Source organism: Papaver somniferum, chromosome 6, assembly GCF_003573695.1.
Source record: "Papaver somniferum cultivar HN1 chromosome 6, ASM357369v1, whole genome shotgun sequence".
In the NCBI taxonomy this organism is placed as follows: domain Eukaryota; kingdom Viridiplantae; phylum Streptophyta; class Magnoliopsida; order Ranunculales; family Papaveraceae; genus Papaver; species Papaver somniferum.
In genome coordinates, this window is record NC_039363.1 from 159705147 (window position 1) to 159727347 (window position 22201).

The window sequence follows — 22201 nt, forward strand, 5'->3', positions numbered from 1 at the left end:
CAAAAAATAAAAAATTCATTTTTCATTAGATTAGGTTTAGTTATTCAAAAAGGTGTTGGACCACAGCATGTTACTAGTTTTCCAACTAGGAATGGTTATATTAAAAGAAAAAATTATTTACAAGCCAGGAATTACAATATTTACATGTGAAATATTTCCTCCCAATGAAATAAAAATTGATTTACAGAATAACCCCTAAACACATCCTATCAAAAAAACCAAAGATGTGCAAGTAAATCCAACTATAGTTTCTTGTAAGCTTTTTTCTTTCTTCTAAAAATAAATAAAGTTTTTCTTTAAAAAAAAAAAAGAAAAGAAAAAAAAAAACTTATCAAAACTAATTATGGCGTGGACAGACCTTTGATAAATAATCCTATTAGCAGATGGGTTTTGTTTTGGATAGTCTCCCTTAGTGACGAAAAATAAAGAAGAAACGTAACATTTGACTGAAAAATCAAGAAAAGAAAGAAGTGAAAGAGAAGATCAATCGAAAACCCGGAATATCCATCTGGATTAAGATGATGGAGGAGGTGATAATGATGTCAATGATATCTCCTTCAGCATCAAATTCGACTTCACCACCTGGTGGTGGTGGTGGTGGTGGAGCAAAGGAACAACAAGCAGCTGGAGTAGGAATACTATTGCAGATAATGATGCTTGTTTTATCATTCGTATTAGGTCATCTTCTTCGTCGTCATAAATTTTATTTTGTTCCCGAAGCTAGTGCTTCGCTTTTGATCGGTTCGTTCCTACTTTACTCTCTTTTATCTTAAATTTTCACAATTCATCAACCTAGGGTTTCACTTAATATTATTATCAGTAATTATGCTTGTTGTTTTTAGGTTTGATTGTTGGTGGACTTGCTAACGTTTCAAATACAGAAGCAAGCATCAGGTACGTTTTCTCTTCTTTTTTTTTCATTTTCATTTTCGCTTTTGTTTTGTTTTCCAGGGTTATTGAGTCATTGACTCATTGATTTATTGATTTCATTATTGTTCATTTGGCAGGCCTTGGTTCAATTTTCACGAGGAATTCTTCTTTTTGTTCTTGTTGCCGCCAATTATATTATATCCTCCCAACCCAATTATTTTTGTTAATATTACTTTTAGTTGTTGATTTTCAAAGAATATATTGTGAATAATTGTTTCTCTTGACCTATAATTTCCGATTACTCAGTCAGGATTCAGTTTAGCACCAGTAAGTGGATTCTCAAAATTCCAATATTATTTTGTTGACTTTGCTCATTTTAGCATTTATGCCAACAATTGCTTGTCTAACGTAATTCAATGTTATTCAATAAAATTTGGTCATATGCGGTTGCTCATCCGAGTAATTCTAATTCTCACGCTGTGTCTTTTTGCAGAAACCATTCTTTTCTAACTTTGGAGCCATTGTTACATTTGCAATTCTGGGAACATTTATTTCATCTATCGTTACTGGAGTTCTAGTGTAAGTAACTTGTTTCTCTCTTTATTATGCACAATCATCTTCTGCTACATCTTTCTGCCTCGGATTTTTGACTAAGGATGAATTGTATATTCTTTTGCTTCACTGAATTTCAATGTGGATTTCTTGTTTGTTTGAGTCACAGATATCTTGGTGGTGTGTTGCTGCTCATGTATAAACTTCCTTTTGTTGAATGCTTAATGTTTGGTGCACTTATCTCCGCAACAGATCCTGTCACCGTGTTATCCATCTTCCAGGTTTCATATCTTCATCATTATTTATACCCATCTTATTATGCTCTTCTCTAAAATATATTTGATGATTGACTTGGATTGGAGTATCAGTAATACATTAGGGAGCTAGTAACAAAATCACCAGATATGGGGTGAGGTTGAGGGTTCTTAGGCGAACTAGTTCAAGAAAGGAACCATGTCTGCAAATTTTTTACACCACATTGATATGCATCAGAAAAAACTTAAGACTTTGTTAAATGGGGTAGGGAGCTGGTAACAAATTCATCAGATGTGTGATGAGGTTGAGGGTTCTTAGGCGAACTAGTTCAAGAAATGAATCATGTCCATGATGCATCAGTCAAAACTTAAGACTCCGTTTAATAGGTTATGAAGTAGGGAAGGGTGTTATGGCTTTTGCAGTTTTCCACAGTGTTACTATGGCTATCAAACCTAAGATGAGGGTATCTTAATTCCTACACAAAATGACAGACTAATGCAGCATGTCGACAGAACCTGAAGAGGCATTAGAAGAAAAAATTAGGAAAAAAAGAAAAGGAAAGGAAAGGATAAGAAAATTCGAAATGAGTGTAGAAGTTGATAGAAACAGAGGACAAACCGGAGTAAATTCTGGGTAGAAAAAAGAAGAACATGAGAGGGGAGGAAAATAAGGTGAGATATAGTGAACCCAAAATTGCTGTACACTCAACTTATGACCCTTGAAAATATTAGTTTATTTCCTAATTCCTCTACAGTTGCTCTTACTAACTTTAAAAGGATCTTAATTTTTCTTGTTAAAATCAAATAATAGACTCAAGATTCTTGTTATTATCAAGCTGCATTAACATGCTCAAAATCATTGATTAATTCTTTTTGCACTTTCTTTATATTGAGAATTCTACTGCATACTTCGATAAATGTGTATTATGTAACCTTCTTTTGATGTGGCCTCTAACTGCAGGAACTTGGGACTGACATGAACCTATACGCCCTGGTGTTTGGCGAATCTGTTCTGAACGATGCAGTATGAGATTTTAACTTCTTGCTATTTATTGTGGTTACTGTTTTCTAGTAGGTTTGTTCTGGTACCAACTGATTCTGTGCATATATTTATGTCTTTTGCCTGTTTGTTGCATGTTGGACATTTTCAAGATGGCCATTTCCTTGTACAGGTCAGTTTGAGGAGCTACTCACTAATACGGGAGCAAATTAGTCTTAAACTCTGTACCGTGTTCAAACCTTTCTAAGCCAAATGCTGCCATTTTTGCAGGACTATGTCATCAGTTAGAAGCCAAGCATCATCTGGGCTGAACTTCTTTCTTGTCATCCTAAGATTTCTCGAGACCTTTGTTGGCTCAATGTCTGCAGGTAACTTCCTGTATCCATGTTACCTTTGTGTATTGAGATCTATTTTGTATACGAGCTCTCCCTTCGGCTAGCCTTTACTTACTTATTTTATAATTATCTATCATGATTTTATTTGCCGAACGCCTTTGCTGGATGACCTCTTTCACTTTAATCAAGTGTCTTTCTTATTTCTTACTCTAAATGGCAAATTTAATTTTTATGGAAATTATGCTATTGCAGTCTTCTCTTTGTCTAGGTAATCAATTAAGTTCACGATTTAAAAGTAGTTGCACAGCTTTACCTTTTAGTGTGTCTTATGTGTAATGCACCATTTAGTCAAGTGACTTGATATCGAGTTTAACTATTTGTTGATGGCTCTTTAGTAATCGACTGACTTCTCTTTGCCTAGGAAATTCACGAATAGTTACACAAGTCTACCTTGCATATAGTGTGGTTAACGTGGAATGCTTCTCCTGTAGTCAAGTGACTTGATATCGATATTACTATTTGTTGATGCGTCTTTAGCAATCGGGTGACTTAATATTGAATTTGGTATTGTTCGAGCTGCCAAGTGGTCAACTTGTTTCAGGTTTTGTCTGTTAACTCCTGTTATAACCTTCAATTCTCCTGACATATATCTCCTCTGCAGGGGTTGGAGTTGGATTTACGTCTGCCTTGATATCCTTCATTTATTAGGTTTTGTTTTGTTTTTTTTTTTTTTTTTGACATGCTTCAACGATTCGTCCTTAGTATCTGCTTCATAAATTACAACATGATTACATGAGACCTTAACCACTGAGCACCTTTTTAAGTATGCAGGCTTGGATGTTGACAAGTGAGTACTGCTGCATTTCTTTCTACCTCCTACTCAACTTCTATGGTTCACTGCTAATAAGGAACTGTATTGACAATGTTTTTGTGTTCTGCTCTCTTCAGTCTTCAGAACTTAGAGTGCTGTCTGTTTGTGCTTTTCCCTTATTTCTCGTAAGCAACATCCTCTAATTCATTATTTTTTTAACTGTAAAGACCTTTTCACTTCCGATGGATCCATCGTTCTGCTTACTGCAATACAATATTATGATCCACTTTCTAGATACATGCTGGCCGAAGGTCTTGGCCTTTCTGGAATTGTCTCAATATTGTTCACGGGAATTGTGAGTATACATCTTGCAGACTATAACTATATAAATCTCACTGAGGAAGTACTAACACACTATTAACGGTGTTGGTATTTGTTTCCAGGTTATGAAGCATTATACATTCTCAAATTTGTCAGAGAACTCTCAGAGATTTGTTGCTGCTTTTTTCCATCTGATATCATCATTGGCAGAAACATTTGTGTGAGCGACACACTGACCTTCAACAGTTTCTCCAGTTCTACGATTTGCTTGTAACTTGTCAATCTATCTTGATTAATTTGTTCTCTTGCAGCTTCATATACATGGGCTTTGATATAGCTATGGAAAAGCATAGCTGGTCGCATGTTGGATTCATTTTTTTCTCAATTGTATCCTTTTTGGCTGGCATTCAGAGAGTTTTTTAATCTTAGAAATTGCTCTGAATTGGCTTCTGTTGTTCCTTAACTTTCTTCTTTCATGATCATCCAGCTGTTTATTGTTATTGCAAGGTGCGTATAAAAACATCATAATCCCTCGATTTCAGCTATGACTAGGGTTATTTTGTTTTTGGTACTCAAGTTTTGACCAACTTTGCTGTTTGGTCTAACATTTGTCCAGCTTGGTGTTTGGTACTTGGAAATGACGTTGACCCGCGTGGACTCGGTTTGACCAGCACCGTCGAGTAAAAAAAATACTAAACAGACTTTAAGGTCAAACCAAGTCCACGCGGGTCAACGTCATTTCCAAGTACCAAACACCAAGCTGGACAAATGTTAGACCAAACAGCAAAGCTGGACAAAACTTGAGTACCAAAACAAAATAACCCCTATGACTATCCATCTTTACTATTCTAATTTTGATCAATATCTTATTGTAAGTGTGACCTTGCTGTTTCATGTCTTTCCTTTTCTGTCCCCATTTGGTTAAAATTGTGTGCGCTCTTTTTAAAAAGTTGGTCATTGCTTGACATATGCATTTTGTCACGTCATTCAGTTTGAAAAGGTAGAAATAAGAAATTGTATAAAGCTAAGCTTTACCTAATAATAAAATTACTGTTTTCTTTTAAAAAGAGTCTTAATGCTGGAGACTGCACTTATTGCTAAGCCTCTGCTGCTACTCCGGCACGGGTGATGAAAGAAAATTTACTGCGGTTTGTCACCTGGCTTTTAGTCTATATTATTTGAATATATGATCAGCCCTTTAATGATTAAACCAGGCCTATACATTTCTGGTGATCTTAATCATCTGCGTCTAGTTAACATGTGTGGTATTGCTATTTCAATGGAGTTGCAGTCCTGTGTCCCCTGTCAATGGAAACTTTATGCAATGTGGACTATTGTGCTGTTCTATTAGATCTTCATTTAAGTAGAAGTCTGTGTCGGCAGCATAATCCAGTTCCAAAGCTTGGTTCAATTAAAGTAATAAAATAATACATATCTAGCTTATTAGTCTAGTTGCTGAATTTGAATTAGTGAAATATGTGCTGCTACATGCATAGGCTCTATGAGTGAATATACCGCTCATGAACCCTATGTAAGAAGGTGGAATCCTACATTGCTTCTCAGGTACTCATCTTTTTTATGTCCATCTTGTACACCACAGATACGTCTTTGGTAGGCAATATGGTTACCCGCTCTTCCATCCTTAACTACTATTTGTTTCGTTACTCATGGTTCTAATATGCTATGTGATGTATCACTTACCTCATTGAGTTGGTCTGCAAGGTGATCTCAGGTTTTCACAGTTTGGGTGAAAACCTAGATACCCAGACTGAAACGTTTGGGTACATTCCACAGTTTGGTTCCAACTATAGTAACTGTTGGAATATATTAAACATTTGAACTTCTCCAATGTGTTGCTAGTAATTCGTCGTTCTATCCTTTTTATCCATGCCCTGTTTGAGGGTTTTTTGCCCCTTGATTCTTTAATTTTTAGTGTAAGAACTTAATTACTTTCTAAACGTGTTCTAATTTTTATCTGAAGGGCGGTGAATGTATTTTCTTGTGGATACTTAGTCAACATGGTTCGACCTGCAAACAGACAAATACCTTCCAATCACCAGAAGGCACTTTGGTATAGTGGTAAGAAGCTGTTGCTTTGGAATTATCTCGGCCTCTTCTTTTATATTATCAGCTTCATGCATTATTTACCTTTTCAACCCCATGGTTTTATATACCATCGTTTATATGGATGATCAGGACTTCGAGGGGCGATGGCCTTCGCCCTTGCTCTACAATCAGTTCACGATCTCCCCGAGGGACATGGCCAGACAATATTTACAGCAACCACTGCGATTGTTGTTTTGACGGTAATTTTGTGTGGTTTTCATTTTTATTTCAATATTTGACGTCCATAGTCTGTTGAACACCAAACTCTTTCGGTGAATAGACTGCGGCGTTAGAGTGTATATTCATAGACCAACCTGATTTACAAAATTAGCGATCAAACTTCTCAAAGGTGAAAAGAGTTCTCCACCTGCTTCGTGTAGACAATATGTCTACTTGGTTCAGTTTATACATGGGTGAAGAATTTTGTATTACAGCAAGTGAACTAGAGTGTCATCTCTGCATATGAAACTGCAATTGGGCTCCATATTGTTGCCATCAATTTTCTGGAAAAGATTCCCTATACAATAATGAGAACTTTCGTACGGCACGAAAGTTTTGCTTCACCTGCAGATATGAGCGCTTTAGAGAAAAATATGGTCAAAATAAATGCGCATGCGGTACCAGGACATTTCAGCACCGTGTTAATATCATATTAAAACAACTGATTTCCTAGTCCTTTTATCATCAGGAAACACATAAATGATGTACCATTTATATATGCATAATATCACATAAACTGCATGCATGTGATGATGGGGAGACTTAATACCCACTATTTGTCGATAATACAAAAATAATATAGAGATTAAAAGCTTGAGCACTAGATTTGCGTTTCCTGTACTGTACTACAGATTTACTGGTACATTGTTTCCTATCCTTGGCCTCTATTCTTATCCATATTAGGGATTATGATTGTCATGGGTGTTACATGCTTGTGGAGCTAAGCATGTTTCTGCACAAAGCCTCTCTTGCCCAGAAGTTAGTTCCTTCAAAATCGATATGTTTTAAGCTAATCATAGGATACTCTATATGATATTGATCAAGCTTCGACACAAGTGCAGTATGTATACATACCTAGACCTTTCGTCTTTCTTACATATTTTTGTAGTGCATTGAGACTCGCAGATGTTCTATTCCACAATTTCCTTTTTTTCTCTATCCTCTTTGTGCTTACTTGTCATTGTTACCATGTCTTATGATTATGTGTATACGAAATGTTTCCAGATTTTTGCTTGTTCTTATCTTAGCATATTTTGGGAATTCTTTAGGTGTTATTGATTGGAGGATCAACTGGAACTATGTTGGGAGCCTTACATGTTGTAGGTGATGGTCATGATGATGGACCCTTGGGTGAAGTAAGTTATTACGTACAAAATTTGTAAGTTGCATATTGTTTATACCTAAATAGGTGGTTACCAGGGTCTCTAGTGGGCATTGGAGGAACTGGGGAAAGAAGTTAGTAAGACAGTTATCAATTGCATATTCTTTATATCTTATCTGATACTGAATCCACATAACCTATGCCGGAAAAGGAACAGTCAGATATGTGTAGGACAAATATTCTCGTGCAGAGTTATGCGTTTGGTTCCGTTTAGAGTTACATGTAGCATAGGCAACTAAGCTCAAGTATGCACTAATTTGGAAAGGCTTTCACGCTTTTAGGTATGAATTTCATAGAACCTGTATTTGGTTGTAGAACAATGTTTGAAAATGAGCATTGTGTTCTGGTCCATAATTTAATGTAGTTTGTGAAATTGCTAAGCATTGATCGATATTCAAATATACATTAGAATCCAACTAACTTAACCCTCTGGGGATTAATATAACTTTTTTTAGACTGAATAATAGCGGTAAAGAGTAACTCATGATGAAGGTATTTCATCCAGAAGAACTATTAGTGGGCTTCATACGCACCTTTTAAATTTGCACAGAATCCAGCATACTTCCATTGTATTTGTTGTTTGTTTAGGTAATTATTTAACAGAAACAATTGACATTTGTTTCCCTTCATTTTAATGGGTAAAATGTTAACAATTTCACCGCATAACCTGTTTCAGAGTTTTGAAAATAGTAGCTATATTGCTCCTTCTTATGATGAAGGTGCTTCATCAGGAAGTAAGTTGAAGATGAAGCTTAAGGAGTTCCACAAGAGGTATTATTTGATGTTGATTTTTGTTATCATCACTCAATCTGCTTATGTCCTCTTTCCATCTTGCCTTTTTTTTGTCCACTTCTATATTAGTTTTTGTCTTCTCTTCTTTTCTGTGGTAGCAGCGCCGCATCTTTCACGGCTTTAGACAAGAATTATCTCACCCCATTCTTTACTACACAAGGTGGAGATTCAGATTCCGATGATGGTAAGATCATGAAACCTTTATTCGTGCATATTCCGGCGTACATATTACTTTTTAGGGTCCGTGCTTTGAGTTGCTCGAACGAGGCAACAATAATATGTCCAACCTCGTATAGAAATCTGTGGTGCCTTTTCTACCCAGCATAGTGCTGGCAGCCTGGCAGACATAATATTAGAATTTGAAATAGCTAAGATAGAGACTCCGTCAAAATTTTAAAATCTAAGCCCCTTTGAATTGCCACATCGATTCACTTGCTTTCGTAAATGACCCAATGCATTTGCTACCCCTTGGAGAAAGAGCTTGTAACAATAGGATAGAGTGTGCAACTGGAAAATTTTGTTGGGTGGACTGATATAGCTACAAACTTAAATCAGTAATAGGAGAGTGTAAACAAGTTGGATTGTAATATGAGTCAGACCTCGTATAAGAAACTAATTTTGGTTTTATTAAGAGAAGTGAAATATCTACAAATGGATCCTTGATTTCGAACTTACAGCCATGTGACTCACTACATCGAGGTCACAGATCTTAAATACTATGTCTAGAAATACTACTTCGAGGTCTACAGATCTTAAATACTATGTCTACAGATCTTAAATACTACATCGAGGTCTACGAATGGATCCTTGATTTTTTACAGATTTTATGCATCCTTCTATGTCTAGTACATATACATGGAATAAGAACCAGTCTAAGCTGAATTATCTGCGCGTAATGTCTTGTCTGTAAAATGCGTCAAATACTTGAAGAGATCACTTGGCCTGAGATGTTGCACGGGGTTATGTTACATTTTGGATTTAACATTCTAGGTTGTGGTCAACAAATAAAAGTTAAAGTAATATTCGGGATAGGGCAGACATTTCTGATTAATTAAATGTTTTTTGGGGGTTACCTGATGAAAACAAAGTACACATATTGGTCGTAACTCATACCTTTTCTTCTCCTCTTCTAAACTTCTCTTTGTGGTTCTAGATAAGTTGGTCGTAACTTCTCTCCTTACCTTCTCTTTTCCTATATTTCTCACAAGTTTTCTTCTGCATTTGAACATCTGACACAAAATCTGCTCTCTACTTATGCATGTTGATTGATTAAATAACACAGGTGGCTTACCAGCAGCAGCTCCAAGTTCTAGAAGAAATGGCAGGGGATTTCGAGGCCTTCATGGGTGAAGATAAGCAATTGGATTTTTTTTCTCCAAGCAGTGGCTTCTTATATGGTTATAGCAAAGATATTTTTTGTGGTAAATGGATAGAATTGGAAGGTGGGGGTAACTGGATTTAACTAACAAAAGTGCCTAGCTAGCTTTTGCACCCCATTGATGAAGAAAAGAAAAAGAAAACGGTGGTGGTACAGAGACAGATGTAAGCAGTATATTAGCGCAGGTTTACACGTGTATATACAGATTAAATGTCATTATGCGAACCCTTCTACGAAAAGTTCAAGATTTTGAAAATCTCTCAATAAATATGCTCTACAATTTCATGTAACTGCATTTTTATTTTTATTTTAAAATTCCTCTCAGATGCCATAGTACTTCCAGGGATGAGTAAGAGGAACCCGCGGCAGCCATTGCCATTATCGATAAGGTTTCTTCATTGATATTAGGCACCATGAAAATAGAGTATCAAGTCTTGTGTGAACTAGAAATTTAACTGAGGGTTCTTCTAAAGAACTGAGCAGCCAAACAAAACACCAAACAAATTTAATTCCAAACAATTAGAATCAATTAACCCCAGAATCAATTCTCCAATCCAACTGTTAATCATAATCGGACTTGGATGTCATTGAAATAAACACACCACCCTTTTAGAAAGTAACTCATTTTTCCTCCACAGAACATAAGTAAGAAACCTATTATACATACACACAAGGGCTCAAAAAAAGATACAGGTGTAAATAGATGTACTGTATACTATTTATATCTCATAAGTCGGCAAATTTGTACAAAGATCACTGATGGGGAAGCAGAAATTTTGCTAATTAACGGGGCAAACCTTGGAGAGATAACCACAATCTTGGTAGAGTTCAAGTCCCGGCTGTGCTAATTCTTCTTCTTTAAAGCATGCACATCGTCTCCTCATTTTTCCGGTTAGGGCAATTTCTAGTGGTTTCTGGACTAATCTTGGATACCCTGTTTCACACCAAACCTGAAAGGAACACCATACAAAGATTTAAACACTGGAATAATTGATTGGAAACAAGTATTCTCTACTGACTAAATTACCTCTCCTCCCTCTTGCTGACTCCACCTGGAATTGCAATCAGGCAGTTTCGCCTCTTCTTTCTTCTGTTTTTCCAGAAGTTGAGCCCCTCTAGCTGCCTTCACTTCAACTCCTTTCAAATACTTTGTTGGCTCCCCATGACTATCGTAGTAGCGACCCACGACCTTACCGGCATATCTGAAAAATCATTAACTTAGGAACTAAGAAAAAAAGAAAGGGGCAGCTTCACAATTCCGAAAAAGTATCACATAGACAACTAGTATAGATCCTCTGAACAGTTCAAAACATTCGACTTCTTCCACGAAAATGAAATAAGTAATCACTCTAGTTGTTCCAATCATACCTCAAAAATCTATCTGGACGAACTCAATGGCAACTTCTAACTGAAAAAACACGCTATCCATATAATCTGATTGATGTATCATCCTAGGTGTATTTTACACTGGTTTAAATCACTCTTCACTTACGCTAGGTGTATTTTGCACTGGTTTAAATCACTCTCCACTTATGCGAAAGGAACATATGGCAATTGTGATGTCACTATGTCAGTTCTAAAATAGAGATCTTAATTGTGGAAGCACCACTTTATTATACACACTGAGTATCAAGTCCTTCAACAGAGCGAGAGGTTGCACTACTTTCTACAGCAGAAGTGGTTATCCAAGTCGTTGGCTATGATTAAGTTATTTGTTTCAGAAGGAAAATACCACCCAGAGAGGTAAGAGTTATTTTTAATGGCCCAGTATGAAACAAAACCATCCCAACTTATAAAGAGTGATATTTTCCAACAGCACAAACATGTGAGCCCTGCTCAAGCTGGTTCCTGAACCCAGAATCCATCAAACAACATTTCCTTCTATTGACAGAGAGGTGCACTTAAAGGTGGAGCCAGCTGTGATCCTGAATAATGACGTGGTTATGAAGACCATACAAGAAGTCTCACAGGTGCTAATTCAGTGGACCAATACTAGGAAGAAGGATGCTACCTGGGAAGATGAAACTTAAACTTTCATTAGTAATCAATTCCTGACTTGCTTTTTATGGACAAGAATCTGGTGGATAGAGGGTTATGTTATGAATTGGTGTGTTGGTTACGGACTATCCCAGTTCTTAAGAGCTACCAAAGTAATAAATTCTTAGTTACCAGGAACGTGAGAAGTGGTCATGAATCTCACTGAGAACCGTGATATTGCGCTCCTCACTGAGATTCGTGATGGGAGCGCGCTCCTAGGCTAGCATGAGAGAAACGCGCTCCCAATGAGTGAAAGACGTTTCACCTCTTTTTAGTTTGTAATAAGTAAGCATATCTGGTATCCAGTTTCATATCTGTTAGTATCTTCGTATCTTTATCTAGAATATCATGTATCTATCTCATGTGTTCTAGGTTACCTATTTTATAGGCATTTGATATCTGTATTACTTATCTAGTTTAGTGTTTATCTTATCAAGAGAATAGGTCAATGTATATCTTATGTGATCAAACTCCTATATTAGATGATAAACTAAATCCTCTGAAGTCGTTTAAACCATTCTCTTCCACTTAGTCTTGTACTTTTATTACATAGGCTCACAATTTTAAATTTACACTAACCTTATTTACTACTTCGGTCATAATGTATGAAAGTATGAAGAAAATCTAGGCTTCTCTTAAATGTATCCTACACTTTTATTAACCATAGCCCAAAAAATTTAAGTTAAAATGAAAAACCAAAAACTAAAGTGAAAAACCAAACAAGTCTTAATTTTTGGCTAACAATTAAACTTTCAAATCCTTTTTAATCGAAATCAAAATAATCCCTAAATTTTTTTTCTTAATCATACTTAAAATTAACTATGATTGTTCTTTTAGATATAAACCCTAATTCTTACTTTCCCCCAATACGAAATAAAATCTAATTCTTATTTTTTCCAAAATAAATTTTTCTTAATCATGATTACAACAAAATTAATGGTGTATATTCTAATTGTTCCCTTAAAATAATTCCACAATTTAACTAAGGTTTTAATTTTTTTCCTAAAACCATTCTCCTAGAACTCCATGAATATAATCTACCAAAAAAAATATCTACAAGATGGCATTTTTTTTCTTTTCTTCTCAATTATGATTGTACAAAAATTGATTGAGGGTGTTGATTATTCTTATAAAAAACGTTAATTAAGTCAAATATCTTAGATTAGATAATAACTTTGTTTTTGTTGATATCAATCTAGGGTTTTAACTAGGGCTGCACAAGAACCGGTTGAGAATACCTGTACCGGAGTGGAACCGGGACAGAAAATGAGTACCGGGATAAAACAGGTACAGGGAACGGTTTTTGGCTTGGGACCGGCTTGTACCGGTTCATATGAGCCGTTTAGATCTTGAGCTATGTTTAATTTAAGCCGTCCATCCTAGGGAAAGAGTAACTAAAGACTATCGTGACTCGTGAGAAGTTCACTCATTTTTCTTCATGTTTTTTTCTCCAGAGAACAGCGACAGCCCACTCTCTTATCTGTTTGATTCCACCCTAATCGATCACTTGATTCACTTCTTCTTCTTCACCATCTAGTCAGGTAATTCTTCTTCTCCTTCTTGTGTCGATTTAGGGTTTTCATGGTTAGGGTTTTAATAATTTTAACAAGAAGTTAAGATTATCTAATGGGTTCTATACTTAGATTGATTGTAGATTAATTTAGGGTTTTCATTGATTTCTTTGATTTATGTGTTTATTTCAAAATGGGTTTTGTTTTTGATAAATTTTGATATTTTGATAATCTTAGTTTCGTGTATGTTTGACAACAATATCTTCATAGAAATCAACCACTGGGTGGGTTTTGGAAGCAGAAGCTCATTCTGGTCTTCTAACTAGTACTCAATAAAGGTATACCTTATGTTATGAAATCGGTTTCTTATTATTTTTGAATCCTATTTAGGGCTTAATCAGTTTCTTACTATTTTAGATTTGCTAATTCAATTACTGACTTAGTGTATGTTCTTGCCAATGTTTGTTAGATGACCACATCAAATTCAACTCCAATTACAAATGCAACTCCAACTACAAGTACAACTCAACAACAAACATAAGTTGGATCATCCCCTCAAGCTGCATCTCACACAAATGAATCTGAAACTGCAACTCCAACAAGTACAGCTGAAGCAGTTGAAGTTGGTGATAGCAAAAAGAAGCACGGCAAAGTGAGTTCAACTGTTTGGTTGGAAATGACTAGGATAAATGATGATCTTGTTGAATGTCATCATTGCCACAAGACATATGCTTCTCACAATGACAATAATGGCACTTCTGGATTACGAAAGCATTTGAATAGATGTCTGAGAAATCCTAACAGGAAGAAAGAAAAGGGACAACCATCTTTGTTGATGCCACCCCCAAAACCAGGTCAGGATGGTAAACTTATTGCTCATACTTACAGTTATGAAAGGTTAAGAAGTCGTCTTGTTGAGTGGATAATTACGGATGAAATACCTTTTAGAAAAGTAGAAGGGTCAGGCTTTGTGGCAATGATGCAAGAGGCACAGCCTAGGTTCAAGGTTCCAGGACGTATGCCAATTTATAGGGATATGTTAAAGATGTATGTAGAAGAGAAGAATAACCTAAAAACTTACTTCTTAACATCTAAGCAGAGGATATCTTTGACAACTGACACATGGACATCACCAAATAATTTTAATTATATTTGTGTAACCGCTCACTACATTGATCAGAACTGGAAATTGCAGAAGAGAATACTCATGTTTTGTCAAGTTGAAGGCCACACAGGTAATGCAATCAGTGAGAAGCTGGTGGATTGTTTGAAGGATTGGGGTCTAAAAGATGTATTTGGTGTTACTCTAGACAATGTCAGCGCCAACACAGTAGCTATGGATCATCTGCAGAAAGTTGTTACTAGCTGGACATGATCACCAATTAGAGCTAAATATTTGCATGTAAGATTCTCATTTCACATCATTCTGGTCTCTTCTATCAACTTTAACTAGCATCTTATGACTAATTTTTCTTGATTATTTGTTATCAGGTGAGGTGTGCAGCCCATGTTCTTGCTCTTGTCATAAAAGATGCAGTACGGCTCTTTAATGAATCAGTTAAAAGGATAAGGTCAGTTGTAAAATATGTTCTTAGTTCTCCTTCTAGGTATGAAAAGTTTAAACAATGTGCTTCCCTAGCAAAGGTAGATTACAAGAAAGCACTGACTTTAGATGTGTACACCCGATGAAATAGCACTTACTTGCTGTTAGATGCTGCTCAGAGATATGAAAAAGTTCTTGCAATGTTAGCACAGATTGATAAGGACTTTCAAGAGAGGTTTATTTTTGAGCAGGACAAGGAATCTGTTTTACCAAGTGATGCTGATATTGAGGAAGCTATAGCTAGTGATGATATCATGGAAGAAGTGGTTGAAGATATGGAAGAAGATGAAGAGGTTGAGCATATGGAAGAAGAGGTTGAAGAGGTAGATCCAGCAGGCAAGAACAAGGCAAAGAAGAAGAATAAGAAGAAAGTACGGACACATGCCCCTTATAAAGAAGATTGGAAATATGCTAGAGGTCTTGTGAAGTGTTTAAAGGTATTCTTCGATGCAACTGTGAATTTTTCTGCTTCTACACAAGTCACTACTCATACTTTCTTATGGGAATTGGTATTCATCCATGAACAATTAATTGAATTTAGAGAAAACGTAGCATCAAAATCCATTTATTGCACGTGTGTCTCGTCTTATGTTTGCCAAATACAATAAGTATTGGGGTGTGTATGAGAGAATGAATTATGTTATGTTTTTTGTTCAACTGTTGGATCCAAGAGAGAGACAAAGGGGGCTAGAATTTACTCTTAACTGTTTGTTTGAAAACAATTCGTGGGAGGTTCAAAGAATTATGAGAAAGGTGAAATTAAAATTTCAGGAACTCTTTGATGATTATAGGTCAGTGTATTCAACTCATGAGGAAGGGTCATCTAGTACTGCTCCGGTAGTTGTCAGTTCAGTTAGCACGCAATCTCAAGGCTTTAAATCTAGAATTCAATCAAGGAAGAGACAACATTGGTACAATCCAAGTTGTGTTGAAGAAGCAAGAACAACGGAGTTAGATAGGTACTTGACAGATGTGATGGATGGCAAAATGCGTGAAGTAGATCAAGATGACGACTTTGACATATTGTCTTGGTGGCAGGCTAATGCAAACAAGTATAAGGTACTGTCATACATGGCAAGAGATATATTAGCCATGCCTGTGTCTTCAGTTGACTCTGAATCAGCTTTTAGCACCGGGAAGCGCGTGCTTACTCCATGGAGAGCTTCTATGCCTACAACGACAGTTGAGGCATTGCTCTGTACACGAAGCTATTTACAAAAACCCATTGCTCTTGATCTTCTATATGATTATGTACCTGATGATGATGGTGAAGATGCGGCAGGTACTTAGTTAGGTTTTTCTTCTTTTTTGTTTTCTATAATAGTATTACTTTTCTTGTATTGGTACTTACTTCTTGTTTATCTCCTAAAAGCTTGAATTTTATTTCTTGGCTCCTTGCTAAGAAATGGAAGGTTAGTAACTTTCTTTATCTTGCTGTCCTTGTTGAAACATAATTTGGATTCATTTCTAGATGAAATTCTCATTGCTACTATGTAATGTTACTAATGTATGGAAATGAATGGACTGAAAATATTCAATCTACACAAATTCAACTGAAGTTAACTAGTTATGAACTTCTTATGTATTTGCTTGCTATTTGTTCTGAACTGGTTATAAACTTGTAATACACACAGGTTGAGGTTGTGCTATCCTATCTATCAAAGTATCAATGGCCTTATTGGAGAGGAAGGTGCAGATTTGTGGCCTAGGATTGCAACTTGTAAGTGCAAGCTGTGCAGTCATCCATTTTGTTTGCAATGATTGCATTTCATTTCTTGTCGACTTGTCGTAGACAGACTTAGGGTTATGGAAATGTTGTTTGTTTTGGATTGTTGTTTTGAAGTTACGGAAATGTTGAACTTAAGTATGTATGCAACCTGAACCTATTTTGGATTGTTGAACATTGAACTTATGGAAATGTTGTTTTATATTTTGTAATGTTTTTCGGGTAAAAACCCAGTACCGGTCTTGTACCGGACCGGTACCGGAGGTACAGGTACCGGTCCTCAAAAGGAGGTACCGGCCAACACCAAGTACAGGGATCGGTTCCATAAGAGAATCGGGCCGTACCGGACCATGTGCAGCCCTAGTTTTAACGATGATCTTATTATTATGGGCTATATATAATAATTATACATGATTTCATGGGCTATGCCGAATGATTATAAAGGTCTGTTTGTTAATAAATCTGTGGGTTATATTTAAAAGAAATCAAAATCTAAGTGTCAGTATATGTTTTTGTGTTCTTTATTGTTTATGAAATTGGAAAGTGGTAGTATAACTAATCACTAATGTATTTATGAAATCTAACCTACGCTCCCAAAGCGCTCCTCGAATTTCATTTTTGACAATTTTATGATTTTCGAATCCGTTCTCGAATCCGTTGCCGACCGCGCTTCTTCTCCTGGTAATTAAGAATAAATTAATTAAAAGATAGTTAAGTGGTTCAGTTAGCCGTTAGTCTAAGGTGATAAGGGCATGTGTTTGCACCATTGCAGGATTCACCTACTTAATCAGTCTTGTAATCTCTTTCTTTTTGTCAATTATCAACAGTTGTTCTCGAAGTCCTTTTACATATTAGTTAGTCGGCCAGTTAGCCTCATCACCCACTTTGTAGTGTAGATCACTACAAGAACAGTTCAAAACCTTCAACTTCTTCCAAAAAAACCTAATGAAATAAGTAATTGCTTTAGTTATTCAAATCATACCTTAAAATCCATACCCGGAGAACTTAATGGTGACTTCTAAGAGAAATACACTATCCGTCTAATTTGATTGATGATGCATCACCCCAGGCGTATTTTGCTCTGGTAACACCTAAGATATCACAAGAAAATTTAAAGATCAAATGATCTTTACAGAGAACCCACTCTAAGAATAATGCTGCAACTAACCTCTCCATCCAGGAAAAATTGAAACTGAAGTTGAAGTCAATACCTTCATCATCATACAGTAACAAAGACGAGCACAAGAAGTAGAAATACAAAGCAACAAGGCTTTCCATAGCCTAAAAGCTCACATCGATCACTGAAAACAATTGACTTTATAATATTAGCCAAGTCCAATAAGTCAGTGTAGACTTGCTAATTTCAAAATTTGTCAACAGGTGTATCTAGCCCTCTCTAGAACACAGAACACAGATATGTAATGTATAAGAACGAAGTAGGAAATCTGGATTTGAATCTTGTGATTACAAACTAAAGGTATATCTAAAGACTAAATCAAGCATTGTAAGCAAAATCTGTCTGCCAAACCTGCGCAGAGGACGAATCAACAGATTATAAGGCTTTATCAAAAAAGATTATAAGGCTTTATCTAGGTGTTTCATAAGAACAATTCTGAGTAGATTTTTTGAAATGTGACTGAGGAAACAACTAAAGTATTGTCAGTATTGGGATATCACAGTGGTAAACCAACTTCTCCGATTTGATCGAAAACCTATCTCGAGGATTCACTGAACCTATTGTGCAGTGGTGGTGGAAATTTTCTTCTAGTTCAGGGAGATACCAGAATACAGTGAATAAAGCTAGTTACCTAAGGTGGCAGCGAAAACTACAGAATAGAACCCAAGAGTAGTAAAAACGGTCCAAGGCATATTAAAACTATGAGAACGTGTACCAGCTTAAGCAGTTAGCACTTAGCTATCTCCAACGAGAAGCATATTAAAACTAATCCCAATAAAATATTAATGCAAGCTTGCACAAATGACTCTTAGGCTTAGGGTAACAATCTGTCGATCGCCCCAACGCACTAGTTATCAATTATATATAGACACTTTTCAATCTGAATACACATATATTTTATACGCCAAACAGCGATCACATGATTCTTTGGAAGATTAATACCATAACAACCATTTTCAAAATATATTAAACAAGGAAACATAGTAGTCAAACAATTTTCATGGATTCCTGTAACATATTTTATTTTTTTCTGTCAAAAAACTTCTACGGCTCTACTTACCATAATATGTAGTAGTATACTACTCATCACTTTTAACCTTATCAACAACCAAACGCAGTTATGGGTGAACTATCTTGTTAAATACCTTCTAGATTATCACAAAGAGGGTATGTCTCACATAGCCTGGATTCGGTTTAATCTGCAACGAACGCTGTCCTAAAATATTTGCGACCTTAGCAAAACATCCTTTTCTTGCTAAGGTAGCTAGTCTCTCAAGACAAGAAAATGCCAAATATTTTCTAGACGAATCTGCACGACAAATGGATACTACTTCTAGATAGGGAGAAAACAACCCACAAATAAGACCTCAACAAAACCTTACATGTAGCTTCTGTTGTAGAAATCCCTCCAGTCAACGACACTCTTTACCTGAGAAAGAAGCACAACCACAAACACCACGAATGAATACCGACGACTAAGCACGAGTGTAATGCTCAAACAAAATACATGCTCAAAGAACTAGCAACAGTTTCGGCAGTTTCATATAATAAAGGACAATCTCAAAGAACTTGCATATAAGCCCCCATCATTAGGGATTTGGCTCGACCAAGCCAATAGGATTAGCCCCACATGGAATAAGCGAAGTTCTAGGTGGAGACTATTAAGTTGTTGAATCTCCTTACATAGTCCCGAGGGCTTTTATAAGATAAAACCTCACACCTGTGACAAAAGGTGGTTAAGGTGGGGACAGTATCAGTACTATTACTAGTACAGATTAGACCCTTGACTCTTCTGAAAGGTGTGAGAGAAGTACTATTATTATCACAGATTAAATTTTTGCAAACCAGTACAGATGAAATTCTTCTGAAAGGTGTGAGAGAAGTACCATTACTATTACAGATTAAATTTCTGAAAGGTGTGAGAGAAACTCTAAAGTTGTCTACCCCTAACCTTTCATTTTAAATAAGAAGTGGCGTAGGCACATCGGCGGACCACGGTAATTCTTTGTGTTCTTGTCAAATTTCCGCATAGTTTTATTGATTCTGGTATAAAGTCTTGGGGTGTTTAAGTAAGTAGATATGTTGTGCTGAAGACCATTCTAAGAATCAATATTTTAACAAATGCAGGTGCAAGCATTTGAATACTTTGTGTTCATGTTTAATTTCCGCATAGTTTTATTGATTCTGGTAATAAAGTCTTGGGGTGTTTAAGTAAGTAGCTATGTGGTGCTTAAGACCCAACCTAAGAATCAATAGGTGCAAGCATTTGAATACAACAGACATCATTAATGCATCACGGTTGCATGCCCTTGAGATATTGTGTGCGAGGTTATAAGAGAATCAATAGCGCCAATAGAATATTTGGTTGCTGTAGTTAATAGTCAACTACAAGTACGAAGAACAAGTAAAGAACTTGATTACCTCAACACTTGATAAACCATGCAATGAGTCTGTTAATCCATCTCCTGGTTCACAAAAGGCGATAGATTATAAACTGTTTCAGGATGCAGAATGAACACAGTGTTTGTTTATCATGAGTTGTCCTTGTCCCAATCCTAATTCTATTTTGCAGCATGTAACACGTTGCTGTCAACAAATTCTCATGTAAATACAGATTATCAAAAGAGTTCATTGTGAGCCTACTACCCACTGTGTATAATGAAAGTTACAAAAATAGGGCATTTCCAATGAAACCACAATAAATGATTTAGCAGAAACAAATACCAGTGTGTTACCTGTAAAGTTTCCTGAAACAAATGCACGTGATGCATCTCTGAAAAATATCCCAGCAACTATTAGCTTACATGCCAAGGTATAACCAGAACAGAAGTACAAAAGAAAGAGAACAGCTTGAAGGGAACATAAAGCTGAGCAACCCCTCATTAGATTTGTCCTAGTGTCTGGTTATCTTTGGTACGACAGTTTTGCAGTTTTTCTTGTTCTATTTGCAAACTAGCGCGTAAACAAGTGTTGACCTTAGGTGGAGTGTATAACAGCAGATAATTAACCCAACAAAAACCCCATATTCCACATAAATCCCAGAGAAACTGAATAAAAATTAGACAAACAAGATGATAATAAGATAAGGACGAACCTGCCGGCAAAGTGATGATAACCACCTCCTGGACCATAATGAGATCTTCCTTTTGTTACGTCAAACACGGAGCTGACACATAAAAGTTGACAATCTCAAATGATCATCCACATATATCTATTTAAACAAAAAAGTTCTATTTACACAGAATTGATGGTTTTGAAATCGCGAAAAGGAAAAAAAATAATCACCCCAGTATTCCTAAGAGTATAGGTGATCCATCAGCATCTGTCCCATTGTACATTGCCAAATCTTCGATTTTCCAAAGCTTCTATTTTTTTTTGAATTTAAAACGAGAAAGAGTTAGGTTTTTTTCCTACAAAATTAATCAAAAAAAGAAAAAAACAGTTTAAGGGAATCTGAGCAATCTGTAAAATAACCAGTATTTGTTGTTGTCGTAGTGAATATTGGCGAAGGAAGAAAGCAAGGAAAGCTACAGAAACGGCCAGAATTGGAAACAACGGATGAGACCTAGGCATTTTTATTTTCAATTTCGTTCAGAAATTAAATCCGAACCAATCGTCCACAGATCGAATAACGAAAATGATATATATCACCCACTCCCTTCTCTCGATTACGTGTCATGCATGTATTGGTTCATCCAATAATAATGGGACCCTGCTAATGCCAATCCAGAGGATCAAGGACAATGTCACCTAACGGAGGAAGTGTAGAGTTTCGATCAAATAAGGGCTCGGCTCAGCTCATTTCTCCTCAGTCCTCTTATTCATGTTTATTTTTCTTTTCGAATTAATTACTCATCCTTTTTTATTTCACATAATTTTATTGGCTTGGACAAAAATCATTCATGTTCGTGGAATGAAATTTGGTGAAATATTGTGCATTGATGGGGTAACGCGTGGTATATATCGGGTACGTGGTCGATACATACCCGAAAAACGACTCTCATTATTTGTTACTAGTATTTAACCGTGCTACGCAGTGGGTAAGTTCGGAGAAGGGATCCTAATTAACAACTGATATAGCAGACACCTGCTATGGAGATGTACTAAATTGAAAAAAGAAAATTATTATTATAAAATAGATTATCTACTCTAAATAGTGCAAGTGCAAGGGATCCTAATTAACAACTGATATAACAGACACCGGCTATGGAGATGTACTAAATTGAAAAAAGAAAAATATTATTATAAAATAGATTATCTACTCTAAATAGTGCAAGTGCTTTCCGTCGAAGATGACGTAAATAATGAAATCTGAAATCATTTTGTTGTGTTAAGAATGTAGTAGCT

The 22201-nt window shown here is 36.1% G+C and overlaps 2 protein-coding genes across 2 annotated transcripts; one reads left to right on the forward strand and one right to left on the reverse strand.

Annotated features, from left to right (window-relative positions):
- Positions 1-361: 361 nt before the first annotated feature.
- Positions 362-10124, forward strand: LOC113289909 (sodium/hydrogen exchanger 6-like). Its single transcript, XM_026539343.1, has 22 exons — positions 362-741; positions 843-894; positions 1008-1067; positions 1173-1197; positions 1364-1449; positions 1592-1703; positions 2638-2700; positions 2829-2848; positions 2947-3044; positions 3673-3701; positions 3827-3858; positions 3960-4007; positions 4117-4177; positions 4266-4363; positions 4455-4530; positions 4631-4650; positions 6125-6222; positions 6340-6449; positions 7518-7604; positions 8307-8401; positions 8524-8606; positions 9705-10124. Exons 1-22 carry the CDS (start codon positions 519-521, stop codon positions 9770-9772), a joined length of 1644 nt encoding a protein of 547 aa, XP_026395128.1. The 5' UTR covers positions 362-518; the 3' UTR covers positions 9773-10124.
- A 160-nt stretch (positions 10125-10284) lies between these two features.
- LOC113289910 (membrane-associated progesterone-binding protein 4-like) lies at positions 10285-21474 on the reverse strand. The gene is made up of 8 exons (XM_026539344.1): positions 21329-21474; positions 21140-21219; positions 20949-21020; positions 20590-20627; positions 20276-20319; positions 19237-19283; positions 10828-11002; positions 10285-10750 (listed from the first exon to the last, which is right to left on the reverse strand). The coding sequence occupies exons 1-8, from the start codon at positions 21425-21427 to the stop codon at positions 10580-10582; spliced, it is 726 nt and encodes a 241-aa protein (XP_026395129.1). The 5' UTR covers positions 21428-21474; the 3' UTR covers positions 10285-10579.
- Positions 21475-22201: the final 727 nt, after the last annotated feature.

What these genes read in the sequence shown, in the direction of transcription:
- LOC113289909 (XM_026539343.1), top strand. Translation starts at nt 519, where the DNA reads ATGATGGAGGAGGTGATAATGATGTCAATGATATCTCCTTCAGCATCA. An exon ending in CCGTGTTATCCATCTTCCAG is followed by an intron (nt 1,704 to 2,637) that starts GTTTCATATCTT and finishes CTCTAACTGCAG; the next exon opens with GAACTTGGGACTGACATGAA. An exon ending in GTGCTTTTCCCTTATTTCTC is followed by an intron (nt 4,008 to 4,116) that starts GTAAGCAACATC and finishes TCCACTTTCTAG; the next exon opens with ATACATGCTGGCCGAAGGTC.
- LOC113289910 (XM_026539344.1), bottom strand. Translation starts at nt 21,427, where the DNA reads ATGCCTAGGTCTCATCCGTTGTTTCCAATTCTGGCCGTTTCTGTAGCT. An exon ending in ATACTCTTAGGAATACTGGG is followed by an intron (nt 21,021 to 21,139) that starts GTGATTATTTTT and finishes TTTATGTGTCAG; the next exon opens with CTCCGTGTTTGACGTAACAA. An exon ending in TGTTTCAGGAAACTTTACAG is followed by an intron (nt 20,320 to 20,589) that starts GTAACACACTGG and finishes TTTGTGAACCAG; the next exon opens with GAGATGGATTAACAGACTCA.